The sequence below is a fragment of the Rhamphochromis longiceps genome, linkage group LG14 (genome assembly GCF_057381845.1).
Source record: "Rhamphochromis longiceps isolate RC_006_pf linkage group LG14, R_longiceps_female_GT1.1, whole genome shotgun sequence".
Classification (NCBI taxonomy): domain Eukaryota; kingdom Metazoa; phylum Chordata; class Actinopteri; order Cichliformes; family Cichlidae; genus Rhamphochromis; species Rhamphochromis longiceps.
The window spans coordinates 4,784,929-4,804,976 of record NC_140570.1 but is presented as its reverse complement, the minus strand read 5'-3'; the positions used below and the strand labels follow the sequence as shown (position 1 = coordinate 4,804,976).

Sequence of the window (20,048 nt, the reverse complement as noted above, 5' to 3'; positions counted from 1 at the left end):
AAAATGCAATGTGATTGTTCAAAGTCATGCTTACACACAGGATCTGAATAAACTAGGAATTTGCAAATTTTTGTACTTTTTTATACAACACTTCAAATCAAATTCAAGACTGTTGCAATAAAGGGACTGTATGCAATTGAAAAGCCTACGTTTCCAAAAGACCACTGTGTCTAGTTCCACTTCACGTCAGGGAAAATGTTCTGAGACTAAATTTGAGCATTTTTGGTTTTTGAACAAATTTTAATTCATCAACTCCAAAACATAATCATGATGATCTGAGATCTGAAGTTTTAGTCTGATGAGTAAATTAACAACAGAATGGTTGAAAAGAAGAGTTACTGAGGTGTTCAGTGAAGAAATCGCAAAAATACCGAGGACCTAAAACCCTTCTTTAAGAGGAACGCTTCTTCCTTAATTACTGCAAAAGTCCTGTAATTACATTAATCTTGTCTTGCAATTGTTCGGGAATTTCACAAAACAGATATGTGCATGAAATAAAGGTAGTTTTTCCAAGAGTTCTCAGAATAGATTCCCTCAAAGGCTCTTACAGTGGGGGAAACAGTTACTAGATGTTGAGCCCTTGCTGTTGCCTTACCAAAAAAACAGAGGAGAAAAACAAGAACAGTATCTAATTTTTATTGCAGTTTTATTTTAATGCAGCAATACAGAACTCCAACTATTTTATTTGTAAATGGAAGAAATCTAAAATGGACATCTTTCCAGATAGAGGAGGGATGATTATCGTATCTCATGGGGTGGGGATGATCATGAGAAAGGTGGTAGATCAGTCCAAAGCTTGGAGCTTGTTAGTGATCTAAGGCAGCTGGGAACACAGTGACCAAGAACCTTGTTGGTAACACACCATGCTGTAATGGATTGAAATCTTGCAACGCCAGCAAGGTCCCCTGCTCAAGAAGGTACATATACAGTTTAACAGTGAACATCTAGATCAGGGGTGTCAAACTGAAATACACAGTGGGCCAAAATTCAAAACTAGAACAAAGTCGCGGGCTAACGTTAATATTTATTGAAATATATTTATTCCTCCAGATATAAGAATGAATCTCTTCTTATGGACTCAAACACGTTTTGCTGAAAAACTGAATATGGAACAAGCAAAGCTTAATACTAAACAATATATATATTAGCTGTATAATACCAGTAGGCCAGCTCTGATAGTAATTTGGTATGGCTTCGCGGGCCAAATGTAATTAGGCCAGAGTTTGACACCTATGATCTAGATGATTCAGAGAACGCTTGTTAAAAAACGTGAAACCAAAATTGAACTCTATGGCATCAACTCAGCCGTTTTCTGACAGTGATCAAACACATACTGCAAAGACAATAAGAGAGTTGCCAAAGAAGCACATTAAGGTCATGCAGTACCCTATTCAGTTTCCAGACCTCAGTTGTATAAAGAATCTGTGGATGGAGCTGAAGCAGGCTTTAAGTTGCTGAGTGGCAGCCAAGAAACCTAAAAGATTTAGCGAGTTCATGTGAAGTGGAGTGGTCCAATCAGTTTGTAACTTAAATGTAATTCCTTTTGTCTGGATTTTAGGTTGCTGTTCTGTGTTTTTCCCCTAAAATAAAAACCACCATAAAAGTTAGAAACTGATCATTTCTTTATAAGCAAACTTTCCAATTCAGCAGGGGATCAAACAATTATTTCCCCCACTGTACATTTAATGACACGTTTACCAAATGTAGTGTGTAGCATCACTTTTCAAACCTTGTAGTCTGTTTCCTTTTTAGGGACATCGAGGTATGTGTGTGCTTGTGTTAGCTGATTCCAGAGTGGATTGGTGTTTGTTGCTATGGCACGTAACTTGCATCATTTTTAGGAGCCAGGTCACATGACCAGACATAGGTAAGGCCCGGACACAGAGCGATTGGGTTGTTTATCTAATGAGTGTTCGTTCTGCTCGTTTCCAGGCAGTTGAGGAGTTACTGGAGTCTTTGGAGCTGGAGAAGAGTAACTACCACATGGGGCTAAGCAGGGTGAGTTTTCCCTAATGCATACACTTTTCATCTCAATGTACTTCTGCTTATGAGTTAATGCAGTTTTCCTGTTATTGCAAACTCAACATTTCCTTCACAGTACTAATTCTTTTTGTGGTGATCCTCAGACGCCCCTCTTTTTTATTGCAATCCTAAAATCCAGTTCTTTCTTCTTTGTTGTCTTTACATTTGTTGTTGAAAATGAGATTTTTGTGGGTTTTCATCATCACTTTCTACACTGATGTTGATCAGCTTGTCGTCTGGCTGTTGCTGCTTTGTGTTGCTGTGAAAGAGCAAGAAAAAGTATTCAAATTCAAAAACCTTTTTATGCTTTGGCCCTTGCAGTTAAACAGATAATTAGAACACATTTTCATTCTACTCACTAGCTTGTCGAGCAAAAGGGGCGACAGGCTCTCTGTTTCTTTTTTGCTCCTCTGCAGTGACAAAGTCTTCACACTTCCACATGTATCCTCACTAGTTCTAATTCTTGGCACTCTCTGTATCTTGCCAAGCAGCAGTCAAACACTGCCAGACTGTTGAGGATAAAGTGCAGCTAATCACAAGGAAAAGGGCAGGCAGTTTTTGCTAATTAGATCTGTGAATGTCTGCGGAATAAAGAACAGTCTGGGCCTTGAGCTGTCAATTATTGAAGTTTCTTGGCAGATATTGCAGAATGTTTGACCTTGCTTCAGAGTTTGACCACTACATTCCCAAAGTTAACTTTTTAGTACCAAAGTTTTCTTTTAATCTGTGGTTTTCATATCAGTAACATTGGTAATGCCTCTTGTTTTGTAATGTTTTTACTGACAGTTGAAACACAAAGGTGTCCAACCAGCTCATGTGGGAAAGTAAAGCACCAGCTTCCCATTTAGAGAGTAAGTGGCCCAGTCTGTGGGCCACTTACTCTCCAACCGGCCTACTCCTATAATACTTAACTAAACATCTGATAAATACTCTATATTACTCATCCATCGCTCCCCATATTTCTATATTAACAATTACACAGTATGTACAGTTAGATCCGAAGGTCAGTGAAGATAAGTAAATACAGTTTCTAATTCCAGATGACAGTATCAGTTCTGTTAAATTACTGCAACACTTGAGCTAGATGGACTTGATAAAGACATTAAACATGATAATCAGTTTTATCCCAGGGTGATGTGGCAATGTTACAAAGACTTTTTTATACTGCTGAATAGGGATGGGTATTGATAAGATTTTCACGATTCCGATTCCATTTTCGATTCTGTTTAACGATTCGATTCTTTATCGATTCTTTTTAAAAAAGGAGAACACTAAGGTCGGTTAGCTTAGAACTTCGTTTTATATCTTCTCTTTGAACAAGATAGAAATTTAGGAGTAACATGGCCTTACAAACCCAACAGTGAGATCTTAAGAGATCCAGCCTACGGCTCTTCAGTGGGGTGTCACAGGGTCCCCAGGAAAAAAATTGTAAATGTGAAATAATAAAATAAATATTCTTCTGTAGCAATAACAAAGCATAACATAAATTATTCAGTAGCAATTACACAAGAATATCCAGTAATGTCCCTGCCTACAATTAAACACTTACCGAAAATCGGGGGCATCTGCTGTGGCAAATGGGTGCAAGCCTTTGACCACAAACTGAGTCACTGCTCGGTGACATTCGTCAATCATGGCCTGAAAGGAGACGCTACCGGTAGACTGCAGGGAGAACTGCCAGCATCTGAGGCAGCCAGACTCTGTCTCATCATGGTCACCTAAATGCACAGTAATGGCAGGGTTTGTAATAAGGCAGATCGCGCTAACATAATATGCACTGTTAGTTGATTATTTACCTGCCGCATTAACGGGAGAGGACGTGCAAACGTTACCGCTGCTGCTGGGTTGAGATTCACGAGTCCGGAGCGGAATTAAAAACACGACATTCATTAAAGGTCATCGTGTGTTTTGTGAGCAAATGCTTTTGCATATTCGTAGTGTTTCCCCCCTTAAATGAAATATCTACTTTGCAAGTATTGCAAGTTGCCCTGTTGTCAGCCGTTCTCGTAAAGTATAACCAAACTTTTGAGCGTTTGAGCCGCCATGTTTCCTGCCAGGTAAATGACGCTCCGCAACGCGGTGACGTCATTCGGGGCGACTGGAATCAATAAGAGAATCGTTTGCAAAAATGGCAAAAAATTCCAAGGAATTGAAACACCGGTTCTCAACAAGAACCGGGTTTTGATACCCATCCCTACTGCTGAAAGTGTTTGGCTTTGCAAATGTTCCATAAATGGTAAATGGAGTTGAGGTCAGATTTCTGAATTCAATAAACATTAGTCTCTTTAAAGATGCTAACAAAAATTGTGTGTCCTCAAAGAATGGAGTGCCACTTCTCCTTTATGAAGAAGGTAGCTTGGTGAAGCAGCACTTCACATCACAGAATAATAACACAACAGGATAAATTTAGTTAAACACATTACGTTATATCACTACATATTATTATTTATGTTATTATATATATATATATATATATATATATATATATATATATATATATATATATACATGATCGATGTAGCGGTTCCGAATGACAGCAATATCAGGAAGAAGGAACACGAGAAGCTGGAGAAATACCAAGGGCTCAGAGAAGAGCTCGAGAGGATGTGGAGGGTGAAGGTAACGGTGGTCCCCGTGGTAATCGGAGCACTAGGTGCGGTGACTCCCAAGCTAGGCGAGTGGCTCCAGCAGATCCCGGGAATAACATCGGAGATCTCTGTCCAGAAGAGCGCAGTCCTGGGAACAGCTAAGATACTGCGCAGGACCCTCAAGCTCCCAGGCCTCTGGTAGAGGACCCGAGCTTGAAGGATAAACCGCCCGCAGGGGCGTGCTGGGTGTTTGTTTTATATATATTATTACTATATATATATTTGTGTATGTTATTTTTTTTTAATCAGAGTCAGATGGAAATACAAGAAAGACAGGCACACTTAAAAAATGGCAGTGAAGAGAGCAATGACTTGCCTAAGAGATGTTGTTGATAATTAAAGGTACATTTTCCAGCTAACGTTTGTCTGTGTTAAATAATAACACCTGCCTAACATGGTCTATGTCAGGGGTGCCAAACTCATTTTACATGGCGGGCAACGTACAGCTCACTTTGACCTTAAGTGGGCCAGACCAGTGAAACTTCCCATTCAGTATAAAGAAGATAAGATAAGATAAGATAAGATAACCTTTATTAGTCCCACACGTGGGAAATTTGTTTTGTCACAGCAGGAAGTGGACAGTGCAAAAGTTATGACGCAAAAATTAGAATACAATAAGAATAAATACAGTACACAGCTGTACAGAATAGAATAAAATAATATACTATATACAGTAGAATAAAATAGAATAAAAATATACAATAAGATAAAAATAGAATACGAATGCTATATACAACTGAGTAAAAATACAACGATGCCAGAAAAGATTATTGCACTTAGTGTTATTGCACATGTGTGGATGTGTGTGTTTGTTCAGTTAAAGTCTTTGTTGTGGAGTCTGACAGCAGTGGGGAGGAAAGACCTGCGAAATCTCTCCGTCCCACACCGTGGGTGCCGCAGTCTCCCACTGAAGGAGCTGCTCAGTGCTGTCACAGTCTGCTGCATGGGGTGGGAGACGTTGTCCAACAGGGATGACAGCTTAGCCGCCGTTCTCCTGTCACTCACCACCTCCACTGGGTCCAGAGGGCATCCTAGAACAGAGCTGGTCCTTCGGATCACCCTGTTCAGTCTCTTCCTGTCCCCAGCAGAGATGCTGCCGCCCCAGCAGACCACGCCATAAAAGATAGCAGAAGCCACCACAGAGTCATAGAAGGTCTTCAGGAGTGGGCCCTCCACCCCAAACGACCTGAGTCTCCGCAGCAGGTACAACCTGCTCTGCCCTTTCCTGTAGAGGGCGTCTGAGTTATGAGTCCAGTCCAGTCTGTTGTTCAGATGAACACCAAGGTACCTGTAGCTGTCCACAGCCTCAATGTCCATACCCTGGATGTTCAGTGGTTGCAGTGGAGAATGCTTGTGCCTGCGGAAGTCTACCACCAGCTCCTTGGTTTTACTGGCGTTGATCTGGAGGTAGTTCAGCTGGCACCAGTCCACAAAGTCTTGAGTCAGTCCTCTGTACTCCTTGTCGTCCCCATCAGTGATGAGGCCGACTATTGCAGAGTCATCAGAGAACTTCTGCAGGAAGCACTGGGTGGAATTGTGGGAGAAGTCTGCAGTGTAGATGGTGAAGAGGAACGGAGCCAGAACCGTTCCCTGTGGGGCCCCCGTACTGCAGACGACCCTGTCCGACACACAGCCCTGAGTCCTCACATACTGTGGTCGGTCGGTGAGGTAGTCCAGGATCCAGGTAGTGAGGTGATGGTCCACTCCAGAGTTCACCAGCTTGTCCTTTAGAACCGAGGGGCGTGAAGTCTTTGGCACTGGTACAACACAGGAGGTTTTCCAGAGCTGTGGGACTCTTCCCAACCTCAGGCTCAGGTTGAAGAGGTGCTCCATCACCCCACACAGTTGGTCCGCGCAGGACCTGACGACCCTCGAGCTGATGCCATCTGGGCCCGCTGCCTTCTTGCCATTAATCCTCCTCAGTTCCCTCCTAACCTGGGTGGTTGAGAGAGACAGGCTGGAGCCTTGTGTTGAGTGTGTATTGGATGCTGTTGTTGGGGGTGGGGGGGAGTGAGCAGGGTGAATAGAGGAGGTGTGAAGTGTCTGAGGTGGAACAGCAGCAGTGGGGGTGGGTGAGTCTGCAGCCGATGTTGTAGACTGTCTCATGGTTGAATCAAATCTGTTGAAGAAATGATTCAGTTCATTTGCCCACCTCACATCCCTCCCAGGCAGAGAGTTCTGCTGTTTGTGGCCTGAGATGGTTCTGAGGCCTCTCCAGACTTCACCAACGTTGTTTTGCTGAAGCTGGTTCTCCATCTTCTGCCTGTAGCTGTCCTTCCCATTCCTTATCAGTCCCCTCAGCTCTCTCTGCACCCTTTTCAACTCCTCTTTGTCTTTGGATTTGAAGGCCCTCCTCTTCTGCTTGAGGACAGCTTTAATTTCTGGGGTAATCCAAGGTTTGTTGTTGGAGAAACACCGTACAGTCCTGGTAGGTACGGTGTTATCCACACAGAAATTAATATAGTCAGTAATGCATGTAGAAGTTACTTATTTAACTGTTTTTCTACATGAGGAAGAAAAAGCTGCTGTGACAAGGAAAGAAATCTGTAGGCACGCATCTTTGGACTTAAACTGTAAGTAATAGATGTGAAAGGTTACGGCAAAAATTCTTGCAGCTGATTGCCCAGACTGTTCAGGTTTTTTTGTAATCGTAAAAACCAGAAATTTCTATAGAAAGTGGAAAAACAGAAACTTTTCTGTCATTTAAATTTTTAATGCCTAATTATTTTGTGTAGTATGAATGGCCATATGAGAGCATTTTATCAGTAGGAAAAACTGTAAGACTTAAGAAAACAAACAAACAAACAAACAAACAAAACGGTTAAAAGGCCAAAGTTTCTGCTTGTGCTTGTTTGTGGTGAGCAGAAGTTCAAACAAGTTAAGAATTATAAATAACTTCAAGCACATTCTGGCCTATGAGACTCATTTAGACCCTGAGCCATGGCTCTGTGCTACATGCAGATATTCAAAGACACTTTGTATATAGTTTATTTTGTGTAATATTCAATACTGAACTGTAACTTAGGAGAACACATATGAGGTTTAAGGCCTGGATATGTTTGAAACCTTTTATCCTCCACCATGGAAAATGGCTGAATATAAAAGTGGATATCACTTCAGACAGTCTCCAATATCATTGAAATGCAGCCAGATGCTGCTCATTTTACATTTTAGCTCCTTTCTTCACTTTTTCCCAACACGCTTGCATTTAAATCCAGCTCGCCGTCTCTCTGTGTACTTGGCTTGTACCACTACACTTGTTGTCTTCGGAACATCTGCCCCCCTTAAATCTTTTGCATAATGGTATGATCCCAGCCCCCCACCTCCACCCCCGATTTTAATAATTTAAATAAATAATAATATTACATTTCATCTAAGAGACTGAGGGTCTTAATACTAGCATTGTCTTTCTCAGTATTTTCTAACAAGTCACATGTCCCGCCATCTAAAATTAAAGCAAATCACACAGACTTTTGACATTAGTTGTGTTTGGACTCTCATCAGCCTGGAGGAATTAGCAGTAACACAAGATTTGTGGGCTGTGCAGGTATTGCTGCCAACCTGTCCCTGGTGTGCAATGCCAAACTTTTTGTAGCTCTCTGCATGGTAGTATTAAACCATTCCCACACTGACACAAGGGTCTCTGAGGAGCATAGCTGTTCATGTTTGCCGCATGTGTTGTCTGCTTCCAGGCTAGTTAGACATCATCTTCCCACGATAGAAAATCCCACTGGAGCAGAATTGATTTGTGGTACCCGAATCCATTTTTGGGGAGTGGAAAAAGCATTTCTGTGCTTTTTATACCTTAGCCACTTCATTTTCCCACCAGCATCTATAGCCACAACAACAGTAAGGCAGTATTTAAAACTGTTAGATTGGCGTATAGGGAAAAGGCCTGCACAATGCCATTTTACACAAAATATCAGTATTTGTAGAAATCTATAAAGCTCCACAAACATAAACAAAAGTAATTCACCATAATATTCTTTGATACTCTGGAATTTGCTATAAGCCCTGAACAAATGTTGTTGTTGTTTTTCCCTCTGGCAGTAAACATAGCTCACAGGCAACTGGATGAGGAACAACCTACTGCTCATTAAACCACTATATAAAAAAACAAAACAACCCCAAACAAAACTATAGCAGTTGCCCAGCTGGGCTGCAAATTTTGACTTGGACCCAAAATCATAGTAGATCACCTCACTGAACTATAACGCAGGTACCCACACAGTGATTATTGCAGAATTACATATACTCATCATGGGCATAACTGTTATTTGTAATTTAGGGTTTTTAATAATTTCTTTAAACTGCTGTTTTAGTTCCAGTGAAAGGAACTCTTAATGCTTCAGCACACCGAGGCATTTTGGATAATTTCATGCTCCCAACTTTGTGGGAACAGTTTGGTAATGGTCTCCTTCTGTTCCAACATGACTGTGCACCAGTGCACAAAGCAATGTCCCAGAAAGTCTATTCTGTTCATCTGGAGTTAGCGTTGTCAGTGGAAGAAACTAGAGATGGACCGATCCGATATTACGTATCGGTATCGGTCCGATACTGACGTAAATTACTGGATCGGATATCGGAGAGAAATAAAAAATGTAATCCGATCCATTAAATATCAAAAAAGCATCTCACAAAACTTGCGACACGGCGTAACTCAGTTCATAACCGTAGCACGTCGGAGCAGTATGCATCACGTGATAGAGCGGCTGTGTGTATTTGGAGCCTCGCTACCAAACCAGCATTTCATCTCCGAGGAAGTTATCCCAGAGAGAAGTAAAGCAAGTGTGTAAGTTCATCTCTGAATGTTTGTAAAGCATTCCCACGTTAAGCTTAACAACCGATATATGGAGCGACTGCCTCTCTCTCCTGCTGCTACTTCAATCATGAAACTGATCAATGATCAGCTGATCGGCTTTTCTGTTGCGAGTCCGTCTCTCTTTTTTGTTTTTGGCCCACTTTGGACCAGAAAGAGGAAACCAGCGGCTGAACAACAGCAGCACGTTTAAGCTTGATAATCTGTTGTTAGAATTTATTTAATATAACTTTCTACACCAGGACCTTTTTCTACGTAGCTGACGGCTGGTAACTGTGCAGGGGCGGATCTGGCAAAGTTTAGCCAGGGGGGCCGATAGGGCATGAACAGGGAAAAGGGGGCACAAAGACATCATTTTCTTTCTTATTCTCATTTAAAATGTCGAGCTTTTAATAAATAATTATCTGAATCTTACACCCAAAGTTTTAATCTGATGTAAAATGTATAGAAGTCCATTACTGTATATAGTAACTGTTAAGTCTAATATACCCTAGTAAGCTATAGTACTTTTTCCTTTGGGAAGGTACCATCTGTGCAGTCTGCCATTCTGTAGAAGAAAGATGTTGAATCTATTTAATATTTCTTGAAAAATTATTTATTTCTGTGCATTTTTTTTCACACTGCATCAAATTAAAGTTGATTAAGTCGATTAAGCATCATGAGGTGGAGGGTGAGGGGTGGTTCCCTATTTTTTTTGCTGGGAGTTTGCAACCCTATTAGTTAGGTTGCTTAATATTTCTGCTAAGTGCTCTTTAAAATACCAGAATAGGGAGGATGGAGCAGGTTTAAGTTCATTAGGTTGATCAGTATTGCTGAACTATGACATATTTTGGGTGCAGTGTATTTTTTACATACAGGTATAACAGAATAGCTTTAGTGTTGTTTATTTAAACTTGAGTATGAACTTATACAAAATGCAGCAAGATATTAAAAAAACAGTTTTATTGATTAAAAAACACTATATCGGATTCATATCGGTATCGGCAGATATCCAAATTTATGATATCGGTATCAGACATAAAAAAGTGGTATCGTGCCATCTCTAGAAGAAACATTTAGTCAATCCACCAAGTGACTTCTTCAGTCTCAGCTGGCTGCAGGTTTCCCCTTCATTATAAAGAGTACATTTGATTAATGACTAAAACTAGCCCAACTGACAAACGATGGGCTGTGAGGTCAGTTTCTTTATCATTAATATGCAAATTGTTGCTTTGAACAGCTTTTTTCCTTGAACACATGAAGTCATCATTTTAAAAAGTGCTACATTTACAAAAGTTTACACAAATAAACTACATTTATTTCTAATTACTCTGGTTATCTTTTTCTAATATTAAAATTAGAGCAACCTGGTCTCAAACACAAACCCGTATCCAACCAGGTCGAATGCCACCCATATTTCAGACAACCAAAACTTCTAGAGTACTGTCGTCAGAATGACATCATGATTGTTAGCTATTGCCAAACTGGCTCCTCTAGAGATGCATCTTGGGTGAATTTGAAATGTCCTCCTCTGCTGGGCGATGAGGTGCTTGTATCCATTGGGGAAAAAGTACAACCAAAGTAGTGCCCAGGTGGCCCTGCGCCTCAACATACAGAGAGGAGTTGTAATGATCCCAAAGAGCTTCAAAGCTGAGCGGATCAAACACAACTTCCAGATATTTGATTTTTCACTGACTGAGGAAGAAATAAAAGCCATTGAAGCACTGAATAAAAATATTCGGTTTGTTGAGTTGCTGATGTGGATTGATCATCCGGAGTACCCCTTTTGTGATGAATACTGAACTCTGTAACTTTTATGTGATGTACTTGATTTTTAAGAATAAATGACAGATCATGGGAAAAAAATTTAAAAAATTAGAGCAAATAGTTTTTAACAGCACTTTACTTGAACTTGAACTATTAACTTCAGAGAGTTAATAATGTGAGAAAATAAAGGAGAGAGCCGGTATATGTGACACTCTTCTAACTCTACTTGTCCTTCTGCAGGTGTTCTTCAGAGCAGGGATTCTGTCCAGACTGGAGGAGCAGCGAGATTTCCAGACGAGGAGGAACATTTCTCTCTTCCAGGCTGCTTGCAGGGGATACTTAGCCAGACAGGCGTTCAAGAAGAGAAAGGTAGGACTACTTTATCATTTGGCATTTAAAAAGTTAGGAATTACGTGTTGAAATCTGACCAACACAGCACTGATGACTTGCAAAAAAGATATGTCGTATATTTGCCATTTGTAAATATACTGGCTTTCCCCCTGCTGCTCGGATGATTTTTGTGATCATGCATCTCCAGTGAGCAACTGCCAAAGAAACAGCTCTCAGTCAGCTACTCTTTCCCACTGTGACTTCATCATAGTGTCTTCTTTAACCATTCCAGTATCGATTACTGACTGTGTGACGTCATTCTCATACCTTTTATCACCTTTCCCCCCTCCATTTTCATTTTTCATTTTTGATTGTGTTTCGTTTTGTTCTGCATTTGCATTTACATACCTTTGAGGTGACTGTTGTTGGGATTTGGCATTATATTCCTTATAGGTGACTTCTGTCAGGTAGATAGATGATAGGTTAGGAGGAAAACTTTAAGGAAAGGAACTGAAGAAACTGGAGATGCAGAATACCCCTTTAATCTGTCTGTACCTTTTATGCCTCATTGGTATGACCTTATTATTTTACTTCACTATAACCACAAAAAGCTTGATTCCTGACATTGACTTTGAATCCAGAATGAGTAGAACTATTAGGACATTACAGGCAATAAAAAACACATAATCAATCATAATCTTGAGCAGCCATGTGTTAACATCCTTCTGGAAATGCCCTCCTGGTAATCCTCTTAAAAAACAAACACTGGATGTCATCAGTCCCCGAGGAGACATCAGGGCCAACCAGTAAGGAGCCACAAGTGCAGCCATGGCTATTATTGCCTCAAGGCCTCGGTTTGAGCCCCAGCTTTTATGGCAAACAGTTATCTCGTATAATTGATGTAGACTGGAACTGGGTTAATTTCTTTCATGTCATTGTAAATAGCTAGTTGCTGATGTGCTGTTTATAGGCATTGGACAGAGTCTCAGACTTAGTTGTGTCAGAAGTTGGTGTTGAAGGCAAAGAGTAGCAGTGACTCTTGAGGTAAGGGACAGAACATGTCTGACAGATAAAACCCAATTTTGGGGTTAAAAACATGCATAAAAGCGTTAACCCAACTGACTAAAAGACAAACCAAGGCAATGTCTATACAACAAAAGTATGATTTTGCATTTTTTATACATATATATTTATTTTAAATGGTACAATACTAGTACCTTAAAAATTCATTGTCCAGAAGCAGGTGTGATAATATTAAAATACAAATATTAAAAAACAAAAAAGTCTATTTAGAAAACTAGAGTTTTCTAAATGGTAAATTATACTAGTATTTGTAGCGCCTTGCTACTTCACTTGAGCACTCAAAGTGTTTTCTACTAAAAATCGTATTTACTCGATCACATTCAGACAGCACTGTTATCTACGCCTAAATGCTGTATCTAACATTCACACACACAATCTGATGGGTGCATCGGGGGAGTGCGTCTGGGAATAAGTATCCTGATCAAGGATCCGAGGATACTTCAGCACTTGGACTGGATGAGCCGGAGATTGTTGCACCTACCTTATAATCAGTAGACTGCCTGCTCTACTGCCTGAGCTACAGTTGCCCCTGTTTCAATTAAAAGACCGTCATGGGATTTCATTATTATTTGACAGTTCCCCTGAAATAAAAGTGAATTCGAGTTTAGATGTGTTTAGGTTGCTACAAAGAAGCTTTAAGGATGTGTTACAAGTTACCTGTTTGGATGATTGTGCTTTAGTCATTTTCTTCTCTGCATGCGTGCGCGCGCTTGCGCGTGCATGTGTGTAAAATAATAACCTGACAAGTGGGAAACATTGGTGCTGTCTCGCAAAATACACGTGGGGATCTGTTGACTTCATGTGTAGCTTTACAGAAGTGATCATGCTGCTTGTGAAACTTTTCTCATGTGTACTCAAAGTTAATTTGGTACACAGTGTTTGTATTTGTGGTAAGTGTATATGTGTGTGTGGAGATTAAGCTTTCATTACCATTTCATTTTATCCTGTCTTGCAGCACTGGTCTCAGGGCTGCCAACAAAAATGACTTTTCAAGGGCGTTTGGCTTTCATGTTATCCCCCAAAGAACTCAGTTTGAGCCTTTGTGGCAAACAGTAATCTCATGTAATTGATGTAGAACTGGGCACATTTCTTTTACGCCGTCGTAAATAGTTTGTTTCTAGTGCGCTGTTCATAGGCATCCTGGAGAGTCTCAGACTTGGTTGAAATCTTAAAGCAGATAAGAGGAAATGGCTCACACTGTAGTTTGTCTTCTAATGCAACTTAGGATGCCTTGACAAGTTCATATCATCACAATCACATATGTCTAAATTATCTTCTCAATAAGTTACCCAGCATTTCATCACTTCAGTGCTTGTATTGTAAAGGAGCAGTAAGAAATGCTGGATTTGCACTAGAGTTCTAAAAATTACAAGAATGAAAAGTGAAAGTGATAGACATCAGTCAAATCCAGCATCACAGCCCTGTGAATAAACTTTAAAGACACATTAAATCCAATCTGCTTACCCATAAAACATACATTGAATGGATATTGTTAACAAAATGAATGCCGGTGGGAGCTTTAAAGATGTAGGAGTTGATTGAACTCTGCAGTTACTGAGTCAGCTGGGTGCTGGCGGCTTTTATGTAATGCTGCTCTGTAACTTTACAGACTCCGTATACTGAGTGTTCAACATTAGCCAAAAAGCTAATGAAACTAAAAATCAAAGATTTATCCAAGTCCGTCCTTTTTCATTCTTACAGATGGACTTAGTTTAGAATGTGAATTTGTGCTGTAATTTGTATAACAATCAGGTTTGCTTTTTTTGTCACAAGACACAACCGGTTAGTTTGTTTACCCATCTAACCCACTTCCCTGCTCTAGGGAACCTCCTTGTTGTCTTCCACATTCCTCATATCCTACCCCCTCTCTCCCTGAGGGAGCTGCATTCAAAGCACTCCAGGAAATAAGTGAGATGGAGAAGGATGATGGGGAAATAGGAAAAAAGGAAAGAAAGATGAAGACTCCACTTCGCCATGGGGGAACAGACAAATAGAAGAGATCTGCTGACTGCTTTGAAGCCCTGCAGTCTGTCTCCACTCTCTCTCTTTTTGACATTCATAGGAACAGTTGAGAGTAGAGGAGCACGGGGGATTCCACTGCCAGCCAACGCTGAGCCTAATTAAACAGTTGCCTAAAGAAAGAATCCCCACTTTCCCCACCCTGACAGGAAACAGGTGTATTGAGAAAGATGCTACTGCTTGTATTCAGACCAGGGTTTTAATAGTTTTGCAATTTTCATTAGTTTTTATTTTTATTTAGTTTTGACTTCAGATTTTCAATTTTATATCAGTTTTAATTAGTTTTTACCAATTGTTTGCTAGTTTAGTTTAGTTTTTATTTTTTTGAAAATCCTTAGTTTCAGTTTAGTTTTGATTAGTTTCAGTTATAGTTTTAGTTTTGTTTGCAATAATTAAGTGCAACAAATTCCCATTTTCATCACATCAGTCATGCTCTTCTGCTTATCCTTGGGTATGTTGCTATTCCAGCTACCATACCCTGCACCCTGGACAGGTCGCCTGTCTGTCGCAGGGCTAACACGCAGAGACAGACAACTCACATTTCCACCTATGGGTTCTTTAAATAAATAAATAAAGGCAGATGAACAACCTTTGATACCAGGCAAATATAAAATTTATATCTTGGCCCCAATGAGACTATTAACTCTTGCAGCACCGGGTGTTCGTAATTTTGGTTCAAGTGAATTGATAAACCTTTTGAAGGCAATTGACTCACACAGTTATGTAGATATCCCCGTCCTGTTGTCTCGGGATGCATCACGCTGCCTTGCCTGGGGTTAGCTTCTGTTTTCTGGGGATGAGGTTTGAGTGTGCTCCCTTACCTTCTCAAGGTAAGCTAGGTTAGCCTTCTTGTGCAAGCTTTTCAAGTGCACTTTAAGGTTTGTGGGATTTTTTTCCCCTTTAGAAATGTCCCTCATAATTTGTCTCTTTCCACTACAAGACACTTGCTTTATCCAAAACACAGTCATATTCAAAGTAATCCCAAATTGGGATAATGAGACAGCAAGAAAAAAATCTGGAAACTAAACTTCATTTTCACCCTTGACTATTGTATGACACACACACATCTACGAAAACTAAACACATTTTTGCTATAAATTCAGTTAATTTTAGTTAGTTTTGTGAACACTCATTACAGTTTTAGTTAGTTTTCCTTTTTTTGTTTTTATTTTTATTTCCGTTAACGAAAATGTTTTTTCACTTCTAGTTTTCGTTATTTCGTTAGTTTATCTGAAATAAAGCCGTGTGTTGAAAGCATTTGAAACAAAATGTATAAGAACGTTGGATCTAAACTTTTAATGAAGTAAAATCATACAGTTTGGTGAAAAATATCTTGAGCCAGTCCTCTTTTCTCTTTGCTAGGAAAATAGGAAGCTAAATAAGACTTGAAGCTTGAAAGTCAGTATTTGTTATTTTGACTGTCTTTACTCTCCAACATAGCCATAACTCTCTTAGGCTCACTATGGAAAACTGTGGTTGGGGTCCATGTCCTGACCAAAATTATGGAGAAATATTGGTGATCTTTGAAGTTGTCATTTCAAAGATAGGGACCAGGTCTGAGGCTACTAACTACTGTCTTCAAAGGATTTCAAAAGGTCCATCAAGATGAGAATAAAATAGCACCAAGACAGAGTCTGTCTGCGATCAGTTTTCCATTGAACAGGTTCAAGTTAGCACGTATATGCAATCTGTTTGCAATAATACCACAATTAACTCTAGTAAATCTAAAATCTGTTGCCATCTGCACCAGATGACCACTGATGAGCAACCACTGATCAAAAACCACTGATCAATGGCCATGAGTACAATTCAGAGAGCTGGGGAATGGCTGCAGTCACAGCATTGTAAGATGGTGAAAGATGTAACACCGGTACCAGAACCATGACACAGAACTTCTCACAAATCTTCAATCATACCTCCCATAATCATAAGTTATGTTTCAAGTATTATAAGCAGTAACACTTTAACACAAGACCTGCCAGAATGGGCCATTTTGATCGTGACCTGTTTTTGAAGTTAAGTTGTTCATTTTCATGTTATTTCTTTTCTAGTTTTAAGCAAAGGTTGGTAAAATAAGTATTTAAAATGACTTTTGATAGGTTTGTGTAGCACAGGCCTATTGCTGGAACACCAAGACAATTCTACTACAATGGCAAAAGCAAGACGCAAGTCACCAGAGCTCTTTGTGTTGCTCGTGCACGAGGGAGAGAACTGTGACGAGCGCCGTTCCTTCCGCTCGAACCTCAGTCGCTCTCAGTTAGCTCCCTTGCAGCACTGTTCTTTATTGTGGTTACATGAATATGCATAGTCTCATTAACATATGACGTCTTACATAGGCATACATGTGAACAAAGAGTACCGTCTGTGTGTATGTGTAGGTATGCGTGTGTGTGTGTGTGTGTCCCAAGATGTGACCCTGTGAACGACTCCCCAAAGCTGGTGCCAGGAGCCCAGCGGTCCACCTAAACAAAGGGCTTTTATACTAAAACAGATACAGAGTAGGTGTCCTCCTATCCCATAAATCAGTAAGAGAAGGTACGACCTCTCTCATGACCCTAGGACAGTGGTCCCCAACCCCCGGGCCTCGGACCAGCACCGGTCCGTGAGTCGTTTGGTACCGGGCCGCGAGAGTTGAGGCTCAGGTGTGAAATGTATGGTTTTCAGGGTTTTTATCGTTTTTCAGCGTTATTTTGTTATCGTTTTTACCGTTAACTCTGTTTTCCTGGGTCTTTTCACGTGTGTTATGAATAAATCTTCTTTTTTTCGGTACTGGTACTGGTTTTATTTTGTTGTATTTATCCGCGACACCTTAAAGGCCGGTCTGTGAAAATAATGTCGGGCATAAACCGGTCCGTGGCACAAAAAAGGTTGGAGACCGCTGCCCTAGGATGTGTGTGTATGCCAGAACCCTCTGGGAGGCACACAGAGTCTTTGCAGACTGCTAAGGATCAGACATCCTATCACTATGCAATCAACTATATACCTCTAAGCATATATGAGTATATATTTCTAAGCATAAATGACAATCCAACAATATAAACCTAACAACTTTCTAGGGTTTTTGTTAGATTTATAGATTATTTAGATAATTTCATTACTGATCATACATTTAAGATATGCATTATAATAAACTAATAAACATAGGGAACAACAAATTACACAGCAGCTGGCACATGTAAATATTTAATTGTTATAGAGGAAGAACTTTATGAAAAGGTCAAAATGAATTATTACATATTATATACATATTACATATAAAAGAATTATTGTAACATTAGAAAAGTTCATATTTATCTTCCACATCTTCCTCTGATCACCTGCAGCCTCTCATCAGTGAAACACCTCCTCCGCTCTTCTTCCCTGAAACCTGTCCAATTTCACTGTTTATTTCCACAGACTCTTTGCTCAGTTTAACTCTGTTCTGCTGCTTCTCTGCAAAACCAGCAACACATCCAGTTCTGCATGCACTCTGTCACACAGTGCCCACTCTGATCTGCTATTGTGCCAAAAAGTTGTCTCCAAAAAAGTGATTTCCGATGTTTTTGAATGTTTTTAATGTCAATATCTTTGCTTATACGTGTCATGCCTGTAGAAGTGACATAACATTAAGTGGTTAACCTATATATACATTTTGAAAAAGGACCTGTTTTGCAAGTATCTTTATGATTCTGCCTTTATAGTACCCACTATGTGTTCTACATTATAATCAATGCAGTCCTTTTTGGCCACTTCACATATCTTTATGGAACTGTTATCTTATTATATTTGTTGTACTTTCTGCTGCCCTCTTGCCCAGATGCCTCAGTGAGTGTTTATACCTGGATAAGTGAAGGATATATAAAAGTCACTTTGCCAACAGCTGATTGCAGCTTCTACCTGGTGACAGGAATGTTCTTTTGCCTCAAAATGACTTCATATCATTTGAGAGATCACTTTTTTGCACAACCCGTTCAGGCCTGCAGTAGCCTAATTGTTCATCTGTTATTTAACTACAGTCCCTTATATATTTGCTTATCACATTTAGCTCACTCACGTTATTACAGCATCTTTCATGACAAAATGGGGTCAACAGGACCCCCTTGGTGGTTTTACTGTTAAACATTTTATAGTAAACTGACATTTCAAAATGTTGTGACACTTTCATGTGTGGGTGATAATCCTTAGAATGAATTCTTGCCTTTGGCTTGGAACTGGAGTTGAAAGTTTGTGGCCACTATAATTACAGCTGACCAGTAGATGTTACTGGTAGGATATGTCTTTGAGGCTTTGAAGCTTTAAATCTTCAAATCTCTTTTTGGTACAATCAAGAAGAAACCTCAAACTCTCCCCACATAGTACTTTTCTGGTTATCCTGCACTTTGTATCTGTTAATATCATTGTCCAGCTTTGTGGTCTTTTTCTTAATGTTGTTGTATTTGTGTGACAGATTCAGGATCTGGCAATCCGCTGCATCCAGAAGAACATAAAGAAGAATCGTGGTGTCAAAGGCTGGCCATGGTGGAAGCTGTTCACCACTGTCAGACCTCTGATAGAGGTGCAGCTCACTGAGGAACAGATCCGTGGCAAGGATGTAAGTTTAAGCACATACACTGGTGGTACATTCCTGGTATGTATCTGAAATAAAGCCGTGTGGTGATTTAATGCACAAAAATCAGTCGCCATTTTTGTGGTGGGATGTAATATTGGTGGTTATATAAACTTTGAATAATTACTTTATTTTGTATTTTACATTCAACAGTTTTAGAAATGCCTTCTCCTTACTTCTACATGACAAATCCTGAAATTAAGACCAACCTGTGTAATGAAGGGTTTGTATCAAGTGTCACAGCTGTAATTTCTTCCGTGATATTACAGATAGCCCTGCATGTTTGATTTTGGAGTTTTAAACTGGATACCCTTCTTGCCGCAGCCCCAAAGGGGATATTCTTCTTCTTATTGTTGTTATGTTGGATTAAAACACATGGTTCAATTCAGTAAAACTGAGAAAAGCATTATTATTAAGTATATTTACACAGTGCACTAACATGTATGTGACAGGCTACTGTAAAATGCCATGTCGCGGTTTGAATTCGGACAGTCAGCATTTTCTATGAAGGCTACTCATCTATGGAAAACAGTTCCCACTCAAATCAAATCAATTACAGATCCTAAATCCTTTACAGGTCAAAGGTTACTTAAGGGTAAATCAGTGCTGTAGTCATTTTCATTAATCATTTTATAATTTTACAAGTATCCATACTTTTCAAATTTTATTTTTCCCCCAGGTTTTCTGCTTTTTGGGGTTGTTTTTTAAAAGCTGTGTTTCACACTGAAGTCTATAGTTTTTTAATAATAGCGCAATATGGTTTTAAGTAATGCGTTTTGTAATTTGTTTGTGTATT

General features: G+C 39.8%; 1 protein-coding gene across 13 annotated transcripts in view; it reads left to right on the top strand.

Annotated features, from left to right (window-relative positions):
- The window catches only part of myo18ab (myosin XVIIIA b), a 129,907-nt gene that overhangs the window by 65,921 nt on the left and 43,938 nt on the right, over nucleotides 1-20,048 (top strand). For all 13 annotated transcript variants that reach the window (XM_085429194.1, XM_085429193.1, XM_085429192.1 and 10 more), the window contains 3 exons: nucleotides 1,933-1,998; nucleotides 11,476-11,604; nucleotides 19,094-19,237. In XM_085429194.1, coding sequence (XP_085285320.1) covers nucleotides 1,933-1,998; nucleotides 11,476-11,604; nucleotides 19,094-19,237 — 339 coding nt within the window. The remainder of the gene's footprint in view (nucleotides 1-1,932; nucleotides 1,999-11,475; nucleotides 11,605-19,093; nucleotides 19,238-20,048) is intronic.